At 38.7% G+C, this 21,665-nt stretch overlaps 1 protein-coding gene across 2 annotated transcripts in view; it reads left to right on the top strand.

The window, feature by feature from the left end:
- The first annotated feature begins 12,106 nt into the window (after positions 1 to 12,106).
- The window catches only part of LOC126335375 (kinesin-like protein Klp98A), a 386,747-nt gene continuing 377,188 nt past the window's right edge, over positions 12,107 to 21,665 (top strand). The window contains exons 1-2 of one of the 2 annotated variants that reach the window (XM_049998589.1): positions 12,107 to 12,522; positions 12,696 to 12,765. In XM_049998589.1, the coding sequence (XP_049854546.1) occupies positions 12,476 to 12,522; positions 12,696 to 12,765 (117 nt within the window). In that variant the 5' untranslated portion in view covers positions 12,107 to 12,475. The remainder of the gene's footprint in view (positions 12,523 to 12,695; positions 12,766 to 21,665) is intronic. The other variant, XM_049998598.1, reaches the window with a different exon arrangement.

Genomic DNA, 21,665 nt, shown 5'->3' with positions numbered 1-21,665 from the left:
TTACTTTTCCATCTGTTCATGGCTCTATGTACAAGATAACATGTTGTGTCCTCCCTACCAAGAAATTCTCAATTCAGTCACAGATTTTGCTTGATGCCTCATATGATCATACTTTTGATAATATACATAGGTGTGGTACAGAGTCAAATGCTTTTAAAAAGCCAAGAAATATTGTACCTATTTAATTTCCTTAATCCATGACTTTCAGGATATCACAGGAGAAAGTGTGATTTGGGTGCATGATCTATGTTCTTTGAATCCAGGTGGATGGAATGGAGGAGGTCATTCTGTTCAAGATACCCTTTACATTTGAGCTCAGAATGTATTCTAGGACCATGCAACAGCTGGATGCCAGATATAATGTACAGTAGTTTTGTGGATCAATTCTGCTACCTCCTTTTACGTGGGCATGCCCTGTGCTCTTTTCCAACTCCTGTGCACAATATTTTGTTTGAGGGACCTAAAGTATAACGTAGTTAGTAGAGAGACTAATTTAGCCACAAATTCTGTGTAGATATGACAGGGATTCCATGATGTGGTGAAGCTTTATTCAGTTCTAGTGATTTCAGCTGTTTCTCAAAACATTGCAACCTACAGGTACATCAGTCATCTTAGCAGTAGTACGAGTAGTTAACAGGGGCAATACTCCTGGATTTTCATTTGTAACTAAACATTTTAAAACAGGGTTTACCATTTCTACCTTTGCCTTGACACCATTAATTTCAATCATTTGTGACTGTCAGGACTCTAACATTGGTGCCACTATGAGTCATTACATATGAACAGAATGTCTTTCTGTCTTATGAGAGGTCTTTCAATGGGATTCTGCTATGATAGCATAACACTTTTGACAGGCAAACATGACTCATTTAGTGTTTCTCTGTCAACACCATGGAGGATCTCTTCCATCGCAAACTTTTCTACTTGGAACATATGCATCCAGTGTTCTGCTGAATGTTCTGAAATTTAGCCGCAGTTTTGCTACCTGTCCCTGTGCAGAGCTGAATGTTTCAAGTTCCTCATTGAGATATGGTACTGTCTTTTTTATCTAGTTTGCTCAACAAATAAATCTTACTATTGTTTTTTAGTTTCCCTTTGTACTTTCGTTATTGTTGCTACAACTGTCTCATGGGCACTGATGCCAGTTCTAGTGTGGACATCCTCAATGTGGTCAGGTCTAGTTGTTGCCATCAGATGCAATATATTTCCAATATGAGTGGGCTTCTGAACTATTTGTTCAATGTTGTGCAGGATATCTTGCCACACTTATGACTACAAAACTGTAATTTTCCCAATTGACTGTTGGATAATTAAAGCCTCCTCTGATGATCAACATACAGTTGGAGAACATACCTACTAGCAAACTGAAGTTTTGTTTAAAGTTTTCGGCTAATTCCACAGGTGAGTATGATGGTCAATAGAAAGAACCATTTATAAGTGTATGCCCACCTTTGAGACCGAGTCTTGCCCGAAATATCTTGCATGCAACTGCAATTTCTATCTTGGTGGATTTGATTTCTCATCTGCTGCAATAAATACACATATCCAGTTCTCATTAACCTAGCCTTATATGCTTGGATTTACACTGAAAATCTCACTGCTATCAATTTTGAGTTTCAATCAATTTTCAGTACCTACTAATATGTAAATTCCACTGCTTTTTAGGATTGCTTTACACTCTAGCACTTTGTTGTGAACACTTTGACAGATGATCACTAGGATCTTAATGGTCTCATCAGTGAATGGAGGAGGGGAGGGGGACTTTTCTTTGGATCTTACACCAATGTTTGATGGTATTTTACAGCTGTTAATCTCTGAACTTAATGGGAAATTGTTTAATGTAAAAAAAAAAACTTATATTCACGCCATACACAGCTATCTGAGTAACAACATCTGATGTGTAGTGCATGTGTGACACATTTAGAGGAAATTTAAAGTTCTCATCCCTATGGCACAAGTCCAAGAACTTGCAGCGTAGGTTGGCCTTCGAAGTCTCTGGTTCAAGGCTTCCACTTGACTCAGAATTGGGAGGCCATGATCAGTCCTTGGGACAAAGTGTCAGATTGTGAACTTTGTTGAAATTCCTTAAGCAATGCTGGTTTTGTCAACCTTCTCTGCCAGTAACTAAAGTGAGTCTTTCACCTTAGAGTGCAAACAGTAGGAACAGTTTGATCCAACATTTCCTACAGTCTCCAGTGGGTTACACTCTGTTCCCTCAAAGGTAACAAGAATGGCCTCTTCAAGATGTTGATCAATGCATCCAGGCATATATACTGAGGCCACAAGGTGATGATACCCTAAGACACACTTCTGTCACACCACTGTCAATCAAGTGGATGAGTGGTACTTCATACAGGGGAGACAGTAACCACAGGAGAGGATGTTACTTGAGGCACCTTTGTTTTTCAAAAATATCATTCAAACTGTGGATGCACTGTTTCTGATGCAACATTTTATATAGCACTAAATAACTAACTTTAAACTAAGCTTGCTGGTTTTCTTTAAATTTGAGGGTCTATTATGCTCACAAGGTTTACAAGTCATTAAGACCTAAACAAATTAGTACCCTATTAGGGGACTTGTGTTAGGATAAGAGAAAAACTTAGGTTAGATTTATTGATTCTCTGAAGGTACTTCGAACTTTTTTCCAAGGTTAAGATTACTAAAAAGCTCAGCAAACTTGAAAATAGAAGACATTTACAATAACTACAGATAAAGTGTATGGAGATATATATCACTGTACACCAGGATGAATGCCCACCAGCAAATTGTGGCCAAGAGCAAAGTAGACCACTCTGTGGCACAACATGAAGCTGAACATAACATGCTTGATTTCAGTAGCTACTTCAGCTAACCAAGGCATTTGGATTCTCTCCTCCACCACCAGCTGCATTAATGGGAGTTATCCTTACAACACATTCTCTGCTCCCGAAATTATCCCCGCCTCAACCTACAGTAACATATTGTCCCCACCTTCCACCCAACAGTTTCCACCCCCTCTGTCCTGTCACATCCTCTCCATTCTCATCTCCAACTGTATTTATTTTTCACCCTCAGCCAACACACCTGCCTATCTTTCCCTGCCCCCCTCCTTTTTCACTCTGTTTACCCAACGTCACTGCCCCACAATCTCCTGATGCTGCACATGTTGGCACTCTAGTCCCTGTGCACTCCACCAGACAGCACTCCTCTCTTCCCCCACCCACCGCCTCTAGACTGCTGCTTCCATCCCACATTGTAGTTGCATTCTGGTTCAAAATGGTTCAAATTGCTCTGAGCACTGTGGGACTTAACTTCTGAGGTCATCAGTCCCCTAGAACTTAGAACTACTTAAACCTAACTAACCTAAGGACATCACACACATCCATGCCCAAAGCAGGATTCAAACCTGCGACCGTAGAGGTCTCACGGTTCCAGACTGTAGCGCCTAGAACATCTGGGCCACCCCAGCCAGCCCAGTTGCATTCTGGTCCGAGCTGCTGGAGTTGGCGGTCATGAGTGAGTCAGGTGTGCTTGGTTGTGGGAATGAATGGTGTGTGTTTCTCTTTTTCTGATGACGGCTCTCACTGAAAGCTGTTGTGTAAGTGTCTTTTAATTATGCCTGTCCACAACTTAGCTTAACATCTTTATGGTAAATAGCAGTCTACCTTTTCCTGTGTTGTCAATTTTCCTAGCTGGGAATTCCATTATTTCATTTAAATTATGTATATTTTACATGTATACATGTAAATTACATGTAAATCAAATATATTCATTAGATAGATCGTAATAAGGCCAATATATACACAGGTGATAATACTGTTATAGCTATTCATCTTGTATATTAATGACCTCGTGGGCAATATTAATAGTAATCTGTACTATCTGAAAGAAGCTGCATTAGTATTCAGTCCAATCTTGATAAGATTTCAAAGTCGTGCAAAGACTGGCAACTCTCATGTTATGTTCATAAATGTGAATGTAAATGTAGACCTTAGGAAAACATTCAACACTGACAATTAGAATAATCTAATGGAAATGTTAAAACTGATTACACTAGGTTATAGTGTCAGAAGAATAATTAAAGAACTATACAAAGAACAATCAATGACAGTAGAGCTAAGAAATACACAAAAAGGAGATGGAATCCTCGAAGGTGACAGTATATAGTCTGTCCTCATCCTCATTCAACAGCTACATGGAACATGTAATGAATTCATACAAAAAATAATGTACAGGTATCAGACTAAATTGAGAAAGAATACACATGCCTAGATTTGCCAATAGAATAGCTATGATAGCTGCAGATGAAATAAATCTCCAAAGAATCTTAGAAGTTATGGCTATAGTACTAATGGCTGGGTACAAAACAGAAATTACTCAAGAAAAAAGTGTTACTCAAGGAGCCAGAAGAAATCAGCATTGAAAGCATAAGAAATAAAATAAAACAGGCAAAATCACACAAATGTTATGAAAGCAAAATACTTAATGATGGAAGAAGCAAAGAAGACATAAAACAATGAATTAAAGAAACAGAATCAATTTTCGTGAATAAAAGAAATATGTAAGTGAGTAAAAGGGTGCTCAGAACTGCATTTGACACATAGTACTGTATGCTTGTTAATCATAGAGAATCAGCAAAAAATTTCTTGAAGCATTTGAGATATGGTGCTGGAGACACCAGCTAAAGCTAAAGTGTACAGATAAAATCACCAACCAGGAAATCTCACAAATAACTGGTAAAGAAAGATTATTTAGGAAAATAATAGGGTGAGGAAGACACTGGTTGATTGTTAATTTAATAAGAAATGATCAGTTCCTTATAAATGTCACAGAAGGAACACACAATGGAAGACAGCCTGAGGAAGACAAAGACTGACATTTTTTATACAAGTTATACATAAGATCCAATTGTCAGATTCCAGTGGATCAGGCATGTCGTGAAGAGAAGAATCAGAATTTATCCAAAAACCTAAAGAACAATGGAATATTTTACATGAGAATGCTCAATACCAAGATGGTATGAAAGTAGGCGAATTAAAACAACTGACAAATGCAACGGATAAATTCAATATCAACCTACTGGATGTACAGGAAAATTGTTCTCAGATGATAACCACTTTGACTCAGAAGACATACAAGGCAAAACTGGCCATAACCATTTTGGGAAGAAATCTCACTTACAATATTATCTGGAAACAAAACCTGTACACTAATCAACACATATGCCCCCCACAAATAACTACAATAAGAAAAACCTGAAACCTGCAGATGACAAAAGTATTCTTGGAAGATGTCGAAGAAACCACCAACTAAATTCCAATTAACTACAACAAAATATTAGAAGGAGATTTTAATCCTCAATTATGCAGGGAAAGAAAATTGGAGAATCCAACGTTCACCTACTTCAAATCAAATAAAAATTTATATCCGAGAATATTACAAAAAAGACAGTTGCTATTCAGTATATGATGCCGAGTCACAGATAGGCACAACAAAAAGGCTGATGGAAAGTAAGCTTTCGGCCAACAAGGCATTTGTCAAAAATAGACAAAAAAATGCAATACACACACATGTTCTCGTGCAAATGCAGCTCACACACACACATGACCCCAGTCTCTAGCAGCTGAAGCCAGAAATTTATATCCATCAGACTAATTAAGACAACTAACAGAATGTTCATAACAGACTCTGAATATCTACAACTAAATAAGAAAAATATAAGAAGAAAATTGAGAGTAATGAAAAACTGAAAAAAATGGGACAACTACAAAGAAATTATAGAATATGAACCTGGAAAACAATTTAACAACCATAGAACATATGAAAAATGAAATGAATTCAACAAAATACAGAAGACCTCTTCAAAAACAATCTGCAGAAAAAAGAGGCTATTAAAATAAAAGGCCAGAGAAGACAGGACTTCAAAAAAACAACACACAACATTTTTACAGAATGTTCAGAGTAAATGTAATAGGATATCAACCACTAAACTCATGCTACAAAAGATGGCACACTAGAGATAAATCTGTGTTAAGAAGTGTGAGATATTTCCACACACAGACTGCTCAGCTGTGATATACTGACACAGAGACTACATTTCGAAAAGTCATAACCTAGCCTGGACCCCAAACCCCCAAAGAAATCATGAATGTGGTAAAATCATTGAAAAATAACAGAGCATCTAGAAAACATGAATTGATTTTGGAAACCTGGAGCTCAGACCACAAAAACATTGCACCCAAAGTACGCAGATTCCTGTGGTACTTTTCCTGTACCTCGAATATATTTGATGAAAAACATTTGAGATACAGGAGAAGTACCACAGGAATCAAAGTCAGCCCTAATACTCAATCTTCACAAGCAAGAAGACAGAGCAGACACTCAATAGTACAGAGAAATTTTGCTACTACCCACCACATATAAAATGTTGTGGGAAGCCCTATTAAATTAAATAGAGCCTCATATAGATTCACAGACAGGAGAATACCAAGGGGGTTCAGAAAGGAAAGATCATTCAGTGAACAGATCTGGTGCCCAAGAATATTGTCAACATTGAGAAAGTCCAGGAACACCACAATAATATTTGTTGGCTTCAAGAATATGTACAGTTCCATAGACTGGAAAACATCTGCAACACAATTAAAGAAAATAAGCTAATTCAGGAAGCATTAACAAATACACTGAAGAGCAGAGGAAATTGTTACACCTGCCTAACATCATAAAGGGCCCCCACGAGCATGCAGAATTGCCGTAACATAACATGGAATGGACTCAACTAATGTCTGAAGTAGTCCTGTAGGGAATTGACACCATTCGTCCCGCAAGGCTGCCCATAAATCTGTAAGAGTAGAGAGAGTGAAGATCTCTCCTGAACAACACGTTGCAAGGTATCCCGGAAATTCTTAATAATGTTCACATCTCGGCAGTTTGGTGGCCAGCGGGAGCATTTAAACTCATAAGAGTGTTCCTGGAGCCACTCTGTAGCAATTCTGGACGTGTGGGGTGTCGCATTGTCCTGCTGGAGTCGCCCAAGTCCATGAGAATGCACAATGGACATGAATGGATGCTGTGATCAGACAGGATGCTTATGTACGTGTTATCAGTCAGAGTCGTATCTAGACATATCAGGGACCCCATATTACTCCAACTGCACACACCCCCATTACAGAGTGTCGCCCAGCTTGAACAGTCCCCTGCTGACATGCAGGGTCCATGGATTCCTGAGGTTGTCTCCACAACAATACACCTCTATCCACTCAATACAATTTGAAACACGACTCGTCTGACTAGGCAACATGTTTCCAGTCATCAACAGTCCAATTTTGGTGTTGACAGGCCCAGGCAAGGCATAAAGTTTTGAGTCATGCAGTCATTAAGGGCACACAAATGATTGAAATCTGTAGCAATTTGTGGAAAAGTTCAGTCGTCATTGATCCCATTCTTCCAGGATCTTTTACGGGCCACAGCGATGTCAGAGATTTGATGCTTTACTAGATTCCTCATATTCACAGTGCACTCATAAAATGGTTGTATGGGAAAGTCCTCACTTCACTGCTAATTGGAGATACTGTATTCCATCCTCGTGCACCATCTAGAACACCACATTCAGACTCTCTTAAATCTTGATAACCTGCCATTGTAGCAAGAGTAACAGATCTAACAACTGCACCAGACGCTTGTTGTCTTATATAGGCATTGCCGGCTCCAGTCCCATATTCTGCCTGCTTACATATCTCAGTATTTGAATACGCAAGCCTATACCAGTTTCTTTGTCACTTCAGTATACAACATACGAAGTTAAATGCTTGGGAGAGATGTCATAACCATTCAATGTCAAGACAGAAGTGAGACATGGATATGGCCTGTCACCAGTCTGTTCAACTCACTTTTAGAGAAAGTAATTAGAATGCAGGACAAAGGATTGGGGGGGGGGGGGGGGGACAAAGAAGAGGAGGGAGAGGGAAAGAACAGTCAACATAAAACATCTGGCCATTACTGATGATATAACCATGATAACAAAGAACACAAAGAAGCCAACAAAGAGTTAATTAATTAATTTCATATTACATGGATCATTTGTATGATAAATTGTAAGGATTGTCAAGGAGAATTTTTTTTCATTTTGATTTCAAATTTTACTTTGCTGTCTGCCAGACCTTTCATATCACTGGATAAGTAATCAAAAATTAGTTGCTTCATTGTGTATCCGTTTTTGTGCTAAAGACAACATTAATGTCGAGTAATGAATGTCAGTTTTCCTTCTGGTATTGCAATAATGTATGTGATTGAATTGCTGTGGATTATTTGCAACGAACTTTACAGGAGAATAAATATACTGTGAAGCCACAGTCAGAATAAACAAATGTTTACAAGATGATCATATGCAGCACAATATATTATTCTTACTGCATATTTTTGAGCAATGAAGACTTTCTTTCTTAAAGATGAGTTGCCTCAAAACATTATTGTATATTATTGTACTGAATGAAAATATGCAAAATATTTTAACTCACTGATTTGTTTCTCTCCAACATATGCAATGATTCTAAGTGCAAATGTGGCTGTATTAAGTTGTTTTAGGAGTTTCAAAACCCACTTTATCCAGTTTAAATTCTCATCAATATGGACCCCTAATGATTTTGAAGTTTCCACCTTATTTCCTCAACATGTGTTACGCTTATCATTAGTGCAGTACCCCTAGATGAGCAGACCTGAATATGGTGTCTCTTTTTAAAATTTAGTATGACACAGTTCACCAAAAATCAGTGACATGTTCAAGTACACTGTTTTCATTTCTCCTGTTTCTTTTGTCTGCTTGGATTGATTACAATACTAGTGTCATCTGCAAAAAGAACTAATTCTAGTTGTTGTATATTAAATGGAAGATCATTTACATATATGAGAAGCAATAATGAACAGAAAATTGAGCAGTGGGGAACCCCTTGTATAATTTATCCAGTCAGAATAATGTCCCTAGAGGACATTGATTGCATTACTTAAGTACAACTTTCAGCCGTCTTATGGTTAGTACTTGTAATGTACCCTCTTTCGTCCGGGGTGAAAATCAAATATCAAGCGACAAACTTTCAATTCAATTAAATGCTACTTCAAACCCTGAGGTTGTGATGATCAATTGACGACACCCCGCCAGCTTGGGTGGTCTGTATCTACAACAGACGATGTTAAGCTTAATATTTAGACAAAAGAATGATACATCACAGAATACTAAAACTAATTAAAATACCTTACCTTTAGATGCTGAATTGGGTCTCATTGTCTTGATTCTCACCATGGTGCGTTCCATCCATCTAACATTGTTAATATTAGGTTCGGGTCTTTGTGTGCTAATGAAAACTGGTACTCACTTTTTGTTTTACTATTGATTCTTCATTTTTATTAATTTAACTTTTTCACAATAATTTCCATCTTCATATCACATACTATTTATGAAACTCTCTATATAAGACGACAGACTTCCTTCTGTACTCCCATCAACAGTCCACCTCACAAAAACATGCTCTCCCCACAACAGTCCAACTAACTCACTCCAACAGTCACCTTAACAATGTCCGACTCTCTACCTTACACAGACGAATGTCTTTGGCTCACACTGGTGCCAACATATTCTCCAGAAATAAACAAATAAAGTTCACATTATAGAATAATATAATAAAAAAGATTTGGGCAAAATTAAATACTACATACAATAATATTAAATAAAAAAATCATAGAAATGAAATTGGAGCGCTGCAGATGCGACTATAATGGTGGTATCGCACTCTTCAGTAGTCCATTACATTACAAACTGAACTTTATATCCAATTAAGAAAAGACCACAAAAGTACAAAGAGCATGCAGACTTACAAGGAACCACTGCAACAGAAGAAGTATCTCCATCAATGCCAAATTAATTTTTATATATTAAGAAACTTCCAGACAATATTAATAGTAACCTCAGGTTTTTTTGTTTTTTTTGCAGATGATACAGTTGTCTATAATGAAGCTATCCATAATGTCTGAAAGATGCTGCATAAATATTCAGCCAGATCTTGATAAGGTTTCAAAGTGATGCAAAGATTGGCAACTTGCTTCAGATGTTCATAAATGTAAATTGTGCACTTCACAAAATGAAAAACAGTAGTATCTTATAAATATTATATCAACGAGACACTGTTGAAATCGACCATACCTTGCTGGAGCACTTTGTACAGATATGAAATGGAATGATCATATAGGCTCAGCTGTGGTCTAAAGCAGGTGATAGACTCCAGTTTATTGGAAGATTACTGGGAAAATGCAATCAGTCAACAAACAAGACTGCTTACAAATTACTTATGCAACTGGTTCTAGAATATTGTTCAAGTGTGTGGGACTCATACCACATATGACTAATAGGGGATATTGAATGTGTGCAGACAATGGCAGCATGAGTGTTCACAGGTTTGTTTGACCCCTGAAAGAATGTTACGGTGATGCTGAAAAAACTGAACTGGCAGACTCTTGAAGACAGACATAAAATATCCTGAGAAAGTTTACTGACAGATTAGATTGGATTAGATTTAGTTTTCATTCAATAGACACAAAAATATGAAGGTTCTCATGGGTGTGGAAAAATCCAGAAAGTATATTATAAAAAACATAAAACATGTGAATATAATACTACTATCCTGATCATTTGGTAGGTGATTGTCAAAATAGATGAATACATTACAGTAAACTGGAAATGTTAATAGTTGCAGAATTAATACACTGTCAGAATGAAACACATTTATGCATTTTTAATAAATTTACCATACACAAAATACCTAATTGTGACTGTTGTGACCAAGTGCTGTCAAAACTGAAATCTAACAAACATTTTTGGTTAAGCTGGTCTAAGAGTTTCTGTTAAGATAGTCATCTATAGAATAGAAGTAGCTGCCTGGCAAAAAAAACTTTCAGCCTCTGTTTAAACTGTGCTTTATCTGAAACAAAGTTTTTAATGGTTGCTGGCAATTTATTGAAAATGTGTGTTCCTGAATACAGGACCCCTTTCTGGACCAAAGTAAGTGATTTTAGGTCTTTATGTAGATTGTTCTTATTCCTAGTATTGATGCTATGTATTGAGCTATCTGTTGGAAACAGAGATATATATTACTTGGAACAAATTTCATTAAGGGATAAATATACTGAGAAGCAGTTTCGAGAACCAGTTTGAAATGATGACTCTAGGAATATAGTACAGTCCCCTATGTAAGCCCATATAGGGATTGTGAGGATAAGGTTGGAATAATTACTGATTGCTCAAAGGCATTCAAACAATCATTCTTCCCACAATCAATATGTGAATGGACCAAGAAGAAACCATAATGACTGGTACAATGGCATGTACCCTCTGCCGTGCATTTCACAGTGGTTTGCAGAATAGTAGATATAAATTAAGACGCTATAATACATTAGTCTTGCCAGAGGCGTTTTGCACCTCAGAAGCAATAGTTATAAAGGGAAGAATGAAAATGAAAGAGACAGAAAAACAAGAGAGGAAAATACCATGAAAGATCTGTGGGCTGGTTCAGAAAGAAGGGATCTCTATGAAAAAATCAACAAAAGAACTGTACAAACAGAGAGGTGATTACAAACAATATCCGGAAGAGAAGGGCAAGTTCTATGCTCAGATATGTAGGATGAACAATGACAAATTGGCCAGGAAGAATTTTACCATAGTGGCGACGAATACAGTGGAAACACACTGAGTAAAGGAAATCATGGAAGACGTCAAGAAACTAATCTCCATAGAAATCATGACAAAGACCGTAAGCATACAGCAAAAAATCGGATAACAGAAATTTGAGCAAAGGCCAAAAGACGAAAAAAAACGGGAAAGGAATGGACAGAAGGGAGGAAGAAGAAACACAGTGAATATATGAGAGATTTCTGGAAAGAAAGAGGCAGAAAGAAGGATATGGAAACATGAGTGTGTGTGCGTCGCGCGCACTTCTTCTTTAATTTTCTCCTGTGTATTTTCCTTCCAGTGTTAGTGTTAAGTGTCATAAACCCGTTCCCACATAGAATTTCGTTTGACGTTATTTTAAAAATGCCGCCAGGAAAAATCTGACAGCGCAATCCTGAAGCGGCAGCTGGCGCCACAAGAGTCTAGCGGGGGGTGCCAGTCGTAAGTGTCTGTGGAGCCCCAGCTTTATTCAAAAACTTATTATTTATTATTTTATTCGGTGGCTGACGCAGGCATATCATACATCGCAACTACACTAGAAAACTATTTACAATAGAGTAGGATCGTCGCGTTTTGAGTTATATTAACTTGACTGTACAGTAAAATTTTCATTTGCGCGGTTGGCAAAGATGATGTAATTGGAAGCAGTCTTGACGTTTTGTAAGCTTGGTTTCTCTCGTGACGTCATATTTCAGTTGTTTTAGTGCTACAGGCTGTGTCGGGTGTTGTGAATGTGCGGTGCAGTTAGTTTTTAACTGGAGTGACGTTTACTAATATGTGACAATGGCGTCTGTCAAAGTAGCAGTACGGGTTCGTCCCTTCAATCAAAGGTAAAATCTGCTTCAATGATTAAAACAATAAAACGTTTCAACTATTTAAGAATTAATGCTGTGTACCGTCTTGCTGTTATTACTTACATAGTCGTTAGTTTCAATATGTCATTATAATTTCATCTTCCTTGTTACTTTCTTCTGCGGCTTCACATTTTATTTTCATTCACCAGGGAGATTGATATGGACGCCAAACTCATAATTCAAATGGATGGAAAGAAAACAAGAATTTTGAACTCTAAGGTTAGTTAAATCCGCAAACTCCACTATATTTTGCTTCCTCTATTATATTGCATGAAACTGCTTGCGTGAGTCGTCATAAATGATTCCATTCGCCCTAACAACAACTTGTCATCTTGGTTCATTTAAGACCAGTTACTTGACTATGCCCTAACTTTTTCCGGTCCGTGTAATACAATCATAGGCCCCTGAGTAGTCTCATTTAATGAAACTGATTTCACACGTTCATGATAAAATCAACTGGAAGCAAAACCAGACTGGTTTTTTTTTCTTTTAATCAGTCTGTCTAAGACTAACATATTTGCTGTAGATCAAATTCCTGTCTGGATCAAATGTGTGCTTATTTATTTCTTACTCATGGTACCACGTTAGGAAGTTTTCTCTAAAAGTACTTGCCTGAAGTGTACCTTTATATCAAAGTGAATTGTGGGTGATAAACAGTACAGGCAAGAAGAGAATAGCTTTTAAAATTTGGTGCTACAGAAGAATGCTGAAGATTAGATGAGTAAGTCGAGGAGACCTAACTATGAAGAGACACATCTTACTGCATAAAACTGGGAAGGAAGGAGCTTCATGACATAGTTTCACTTAAACAGTGGATAAGTTGATAGGACACACTGAGGCACCATTGGTACAGGAAAGAAGTGAGGCAGTAAAATTGTAGGATAGTGCAAGGAGGTTCAAGTGTATGTTGATTGCCAGTAGCTATACAAAGATGAAGAGACTTCCACTGGGTAGACCAATATGGAGATGTCCATAAAACCACACCAAGAAAAACATATTTTTTTACATCGTTTTTAATTCTACTGTGCTGTATGTAAGCCATCAAGAATCCTGTTAAAATTAATTCAGTATTTATATGCTACAGGATTTACATCGAGTTTTATATTGTACATGGGCTTAGAAATAATTCAAGCTGAATGACATGTGTCACTGCATATATGCTAGATGGGTTTGTTTTACTTCTGGTTGGAGGTCCTTCTGTATATGAGCTTTTGCACCCCACTTCAAGAACAACCCAAAAACTATCGATCTGAATGTTTGAATGTTGATCTGTGTTGTTCACTACACATGTTGTGCTAACAGATTGGTATAATGGAAGAAAAGATAAGCAGATTCATAAACTGCATAGGCTACGGCAGTAGTTGTACAGATATTTTGTAGTTGCTTTGTAATGTCTTTTAGGGGTCAATTTATCTGATGAAACTGATCTAGTAAGGAGACACATTTTGTACTTAGAACCAAGGGGGGAGGTCGTGGTACATTAAGGCTACAAATCTGTTCATCATTAATCACAGATAGTTTTTGTTGTATAATCATTTCCACTGAGGGCCGATGCAGTGCATAATTTTTCTGTCAAATGTTGAGTTGGAGTATAATTTATGTTTATCATTCTGTTTTAGAAGAAATGCAACATATTTTACAGAATTATATGGTGGCCTTGTCAGTGAGTGCAAGACGGCCAATCCAGTGGTACACAATTGGATCCCCAGTCGCTCCTAGGATTTTTTCTGTCACTTATCATGACTTTGACCTCTTGCAATGATTTATGAATGTGAAGAATGCCTGTGTGTCAGAGTCCTTGTCAAACTGTAGGTCCCCCTTCAACTGGCTGAGAAAATCAATTTGGAAGGAGGCAAGGGAACACCACATCCACTACGACTATGTCCAATAAAGCACTGTGATGTTTCAACTAACATTTGGGCTCAAAATAACTTTGCTTTTACATGTTTGGAATTGTGGAATATGTGTTGTTGGCCATCTGTCATAAACAGAGGTGGACAGTTTTGTGAAGTGGCCCATTTGAATAACATAAAAGCTACTCTGCAATCAGACCCAGAGGACTCATTGATGCTGACTGACTGTCAAGTCACTGTCTGTCATATGGAGTTGTTTGGATACAGTAGAAGGGGCATGGTGCAGTACACCACTTTCCTGGCCATTGTCAGTTCTCCAGATTTTGGAGCTGCTTCTTCTCCATCAAGTAGCTCCTCAGTGTGCCTTGTGAGGTTCAGTGCTCGCTGTTCTGGTCATCTGATCAAGAGAGGCTCCCTGGTAGTACTGGGAACTGAACCTGGGCCCTTTGCATGGACGTCAGACCCCACTGACCAGTCAGCTAAAGAGGACAATGATCAAGTTGAATATAGTTTAAATATTTTTAAATTTTCAAGTCTGATAATCAGACTAATATTGTTTAAAGTATTGTTCACCTCAAGACATCTATATCTACATGGATACGCTGCAAATCACATTTAAGTGCCTGCAGAGGGTTCATCGAACCACCTTCACAATTCTCTATTATTCCGATCTCGTATCGTGCGCGGAAAGAATGAACACCTATATTTCCGTACGAGCTCTGATTTCCCTTTATTTTATCCTCGTGATCGTTCCTTCCTATGTAGGTCGGTGTCAATAAAATATTTTCGCATTCGGAGGAGAAAGTTGGTGACTGGAATTATGTGAGAAGATTCCGTCGCAACGAAAAACGCCTTTCTATTAATGATGTTCAGCCCAAATCCTGTATTATTTCTTTGACACACTCTCCCATATTTCGCGATAATACAAAACGTGCTGCCTTTCTTTGAACTTTTTCAATGTACTCCGTCAGTCCTATCTGGTAAGGATCCCACACCGCGCAGCAGTATTCTAAAAGAGGACGGACAAGCGTAGTGTAGGCAGTCTCCTTAGTGGGTCTGTTACATTTGCTAGTGTCCAGCCAATAAAACGCGGCCTTCCCCACAATATTTTCTTTTTGTTTCTTCCAATGAAGAGATGAAAATGTGTTTGTACATCCTTCTTACCTCACGATTTTTCTGTTGTAAAGGGTTTCTGAACACATGATAATGAGTCATTTGTTAATAACATATCAACAAAATGCCACAGATTTTTCAGAAACTATAATGCAGTAATGAAGTATTATGATACTCATTGTCAGAGCTATGAATGACAATGAAGTACTGTAACATGCATCATTCAAAGCATAAATTCATTACGGCAGTTTTTTGTATCTGAAGCTATTTGCATTGCCATGTTGCCGATCAGACATGGCATGTAAGACTTGACCGTTTAAAACACGACACACTGCTACTTGAATCCTACTACGTATCTTTCATGGGAGTGCTGTTACCATTTGAGGCGTAAGTCATGCCTCGCAACTTCAACTAGTTGCTGGTTACTTTCCTCACGACCAAAATAATCCTTTACTACCCTATGCTGCTGTGGTGCTGGTATCACTGGCAAAATGAATGCAACGGAGAATTTGGATTTATCGCAGTTTGAGGACTGGTAGGCATCGTGGGCATCTGGAGCAGCTATTGCCCCCATAAATCCTTTGTCTGTATCCGAGTCCCATTCCAATTCTGCACGAAGTTTTGGTTAGTTCCATTACTGTATGCTAAAGTGTAAAAAATTCTTACCCACGATCAGTTGCATTACTAAATACAAGATCAGGATTCCTTTTTAATACTTTTACCTTACGGAGATGAAACAAACAATTGATGTGTTGTCCTCTTTTTTTTCTCTTTTTTTTTTCTTCGTGGTATTGTGAAAAGATAGTTATGACGAACTGAGTCTGAACAAGTACTTGCAAGGAAGCTCTGAATTGTGGGTAAAGCTGTTGATGTGAGCCATTTCGATCAATGGACATTCAGCGTCTTCAGAATATTGACTAATTATATTCGACTGTTGATTGTACCACTTTGATACCTGTATGTAAAACTGGCATTCACATGTGTTTCAAACTATTGGGAATGGTTTAATAAGTTTGAAAGTGTGGGGGAGTATAACATGTTGGCCATATTTCATTTCTGTCATGTAAGAGTGATTATTTTATGCGAGAGGGAAACGTGTCGAGTACGAAACGGGACATTACACGTTATTCATGTGCGTCACACAGGTGCTGCTGAATGATTTTTTTATCATTTAGCATTGACTGTTCAGTACACTTTGTCTCGTCAAGTCACTGGAATCTAGGTAGCGACGCAGAAAGGGTGGTATTACTGACACACCTTTCTCGCATTCCAGTGAAGTTTTACAAGCTTCTCACTAATCTTTATACACAATACTGGACCATCTCTTTGCTCTCGATGTTGTATCTTTGATCATTTGCGTGTAATTTGAGAAAACTTCAAAATATAGGCGGAAGGTCGGTATGGGCACAGTATACAACGCTATTTGATCCGTATTCGGCTGTTGATGTATGGGCATCAACGAACAGAACAGCTGAGATATGTTGGGCCAGTGATTTTTGACGCAGAATAAATAGATTCGTGTCTGTTTATCATAGACCTGCCCGTATTTTACGCGACTGGCTGAAGAAAATGTCGGAAAGATGGATAGGAACTTGGTTGTTTAATAGAGTTAAATTGATCGTTGCTTCAGAAACTGTCCATAGGACGCTGTGTTTCATATTGTAATGTCGAAGAGTGAACACGCTGATTCGGTTACCTTCCGTTCTTCGATGAAGAATTGAGGGATTTTTCAACGATTTAACCTCATCCCCTATTGAGAAAAGAATTGTTGGGCAATTTCCTCCCCGCCCTCTTAAACTGTGTTCTCGATATATCATGTCGTCAACAGTTAACCTAACCCGAGTCTAGAGAATACCGTAAACGGTCCCTGTCTAGCTGCGCGGCGTTTAGTGTAAGTCAAATGAGATGGTTTGGCGTTGCTGGCCTACAACGTGACCAAGTGACCACAGAGAATTATAAATATTGTATGACTGTTTACCTTCAGCTTGTTGACGAACAACAGTTTGAGAATTAACATGAAAAAGCTGTATCCATCGGGGCGTCACAGCGTATACAGTGGTTGTTAATTATGGATCGAAACATCATTATAGTATATCAGGATCTTGTAACAATAGCTTACTACAACGCGTGGCAGCGCGTAGCATTTATTAATACGATTTGCGCGTTGTAGGCAGTTGTATCCTACACGTGTTAAAACGGGCATAGTGTTACGAATACTTACCGACGCTGTAAGGAATAATTTAACTGGATGGGTTAAGTTACGATTTCGCTGGCAAATCGAACAATTGTGGATGTATGCAGCTGGGCCGAAACTTTCCGCGCAAACCAGTTCACGGGTGTCACCCAACACCAGGCCGAGCTGGCCTTCCACACGGTGTTCACGACTGTCTGTGTATAGTACGTGTTCTGTGATGCTGATGACGTCGCCGTGTTAACCATACGCTTGATAGGTTGCAAAAAAGAAGTATTACGAATCTTTTCTTCTGCATCCGCCCGTCGCCGGATGGTGCGTTGGCATCTGATTCGTGGCTTTTTACTCCGGAGAGGTCACTATACTTGATTGCAGTGCTTGAGGCATATATATATTAAATTTTCAACACGGGAAATCTGGTATATTTAACTTACAACCTGGTGTTTATTTTGACTGATGATAATACAAGTGTGTTGTTTCGTCTCAACTCATTCCTAGGTTTTTGCGATGCACGTTTTGAGTAACAAGTGGTTCGTCCACTTTTAGTTTAGTGTACTGCCCGTCCCCTTATCTACTACAGCATTAAAATACTTAAGAATTGTAGCTAAGATGAATTTTAGACCTACTCCTCTCATAATAGTTTTAAACAGGCGCTAAAGGCCTCATTTTGGTACGCCACTCAAAAATCACCATAATTTTATAATTGCCATCAGTTGGGCTCCTTTCCATTCGTAAGTAGGTAACTGGAAGAATGTGCTGTGACAAGTCCAATATTGTTATGTCGATATCCAAGTAACCTTTGTGTATAAAGCTCCTAGTTTTCACTTTTTTCTTTTTTTATATACTGTAAGGAAGTGCACCACAAATCTAAAGTCACTGATCAGTTCTTGGGCGATTGACATGGGCCAGCATATCTAATACTTTTGCACTTATTCAGAATAAAGCAATGAACATCCGTCTCGGCCCTCGTCTGTGCCGATTCGTAACTCACCCTGTCTAGAAGTAAGATTGCAGATTCGAGAAACTTTGTACACTAGGATGCACATCAGTGTTTCACTGCGATCGAGCGAAGTGGCGCAGTGGTTAGCACACTGGACTCGCATTCGGGAGGACGACGGTTCAATCCCGTCTCCAGCCATCCTGATTTGGGTTTTCCGTGATTTTCCTAAATCGTTTCAGGCAAATGCCGGGATGGTTCCTTTGAAAGGCCACGGCCGATTTTCTTCCCAATCCTTCCCTAACCCGAGCTTGCGCTCCTTCTCTAATGACCTCGTTGTCGACGGAACGTTAAACACTAACCACCACCGCCACCACCACTGCGATCGTCCGGTTTCGTACTGGATGTTCAACCATACCAGCTCGTTTTGAGGATCCTAAATAGTGAACCGAAGACTTACCACGTTGTATACAGATAGTGAATTTATTGGAATAGCCCATTTCATACACGAGCACACTGCATTCCTAATAGTATATATGACGAAGTTGATGTTTATGTAGTTATTAGTACATGATTTGCAGATAATTCAGTGTTGCATCAAGCCAAGAGCCGCCGACACCTTGAATTACTGAGTACAGCAGTTTGCTATGGTAACTGTTATAGTCAATGTTGTGTGTAGTTAACATATTGCATTCACAGTTGTGAGTGGTAGAATTACACATGGAGTAATGCCCGCCTTGGTTTAACGACTCGCCACTGAGTATAACGCGAGACTGTTTACTCCCAGATCTCACTAACTTGAAGGATTATGGAGGACGACTTCGTCTGTACTAAATTTTGTACATTTTGATGAATTTAAAATTCAAGGTAGTGCAGTTCATTATTGAAACTCACTCTTTTAGATAGCCTTTAAAAATAATCATAGGCGTTATTAACATGGAAGCCGAAAAACGAATACACTACCTACCTTCTCTAGTGTGTCCCTTGACACTTCTAACTGAGGAGCTCTTCAGTTGCCACAGTGTGTTTCCGTTCACCCAAATATGTTATTTTTATACATGACGGGATCGAGACAGATGAAACAATGTGCCATTTTACTTGTTTATTTGTCGTGAAAGGTTCTCCGACAAGTCTCAAATACTTTCCAGTCCAGAATAATTTTACGGAACTACGGCTGAAAATGAGGACAACAATTACTGTCGACAAGCCATGGATTATAGTTTTTTAGTAAGTGCGGAAAATACACACTTTCTGATCCAGAGTATACGGATGTATTCTATATAATCTTTCGTTCACGGCAGTTTTCTTGGCGGGAAAATAAATACATTCGCTTCCATTCGCAATTTCAAATCCGAAATTCCAGAAATCTGCTATAAACTGAAGTTTTCGTGTTTGTTAATTTGGCTGAGTATTCAATATGTAACTTATTAATACAACGCGCTATATAATTTGGAACTCGGACACGAAATACCGAGGCAGTTAGATTCGTATGACTTGACAGTTTTGTCGTGAACTGCAACTGTTAGATGGTACGCCCTAAGAAAAACAAGAGTACGCCACGTTAGTAAATTAGTGCAATTGCTTAGAAGACCGCAGGTAAGAGGTAGTAGGGGACTCAATTTCATGCACATGTCGACTCGACTGTACACGAGCATAAGAACGGCTTGGCGGAGAATAAAAAATTCTTTTTTGTGTGTCGTTTTTGCAATGGGGCGTTCTTACAAGATGATTTTTACGATTATTTCTTTCCCTCTATTTTATTTCAAACGTAATTATAACTCCGTAGTATGTGAAAAGTCGCGGCCCAGCCTCTTCTTTCACGTGTTCCTAGACCGTCGCAGCGTTATGTAACACTGATTATTGAGGTGGCCGTGACAGCAAAGCGCGCGAAAAAAAAAGAAAAAAGTAACTTACTCGTACCCAGGAAGCAAGAATAGGAAAATTGAGATTTTTGGCCATCACAGGGAAAAGGATGCGACACTTCGCGAAACACGGTTATGCGGATTAGATTCCCGGCCCTGCATGTAGTTTTAATAGGGGTCGTGCTTGAGAATTGGTGTGAGTAGTGGAAAGAAAAGAATGCAAAAGATTGACTTACAGGCTACAAAAGACTCCCGTAAGCTAAAATAGACAGCCTGCGGTCTGATTATAAACCTGGCAATTCAAAGAATCGAAGATGATTAACATTCCTTATGGAAAACACTTCGGCCACTTTTGTTTCATAAAATATCAACCTTTGAAGAGCCACATAATGAGTTTTACACGAAGGTACATAAATGTTATGGACTGACAACTGATATATAGAGATCCTAGACACACACTCATCCATTTGCCATTGTACAATTCTACCACCTAGGTCACAGCTTTTCTTAATAAGTGTCTAAACGATAGAAAACAGAAACTTCGATGGGTCTCTTGCCTAATGTAACAGTCAGCATTTATTTGGTGTTAAAAGGACACATGTACATGTTTTATAGTTCAGTGAAAACTTTTGCTGCAGGCTTTTATTAGGAAGAGGTCAAGACTTTCGACAGTCAGGCGTTCATCCAGAGTCACATGTCCGGGATTATTAAAGAACTATGTAGCAGAAAACTAAATAAAGCCGTTAGAGAGGGTGAAACGATCAAACACTCTCTGTTCTCCAGCCGCGACGGTTCGACGAGTGTCATGCTCATCTTCTGTCGAAGAGTCGAATCATTGCGGACCTCAGTCTATTTATAGTGATGGACGCCCCCTCCCCCCCCCCCCCCCCGGTTCTTCTCCTCCTCCTCCTATCCACAGTCTCGATGCAGCCACTGGGCTTCACGACTTCAGATGATGATTACGAGATGTGATCAAAAAGTAACGAAAGTTTTACGTTTTCATTCATTCATCAGCATCAACTTCAAAGTAATCCCTCTCAGATAAAATACACTTGGTGCCAGCGCTTTTCCCAATCTAGGAAGAGCTTCTGAACTTGTCGTTATGGTATTCAGCTCCTTCAGCGTTTCTGTTTTTATCTCATCGGTGGTGGCAAAACGACGTC

The sequence above is a fragment of the Schistocerca gregaria genome, chromosome 1 (genome assembly GCF_023897955.1).
Source record: "Schistocerca gregaria isolate iqSchGreg1 chromosome 1, iqSchGreg1.2, whole genome shotgun sequence".
Taxonomy (NCBI): Eukaryota; Metazoa; Arthropoda; class Insecta; order Orthoptera; family Acrididae; genus Schistocerca; species Schistocerca gregaria.
Note: the sequence above shows the minus strand (reverse complement) of the source record. Positions and strands in the feature narration are given on the sequence as shown.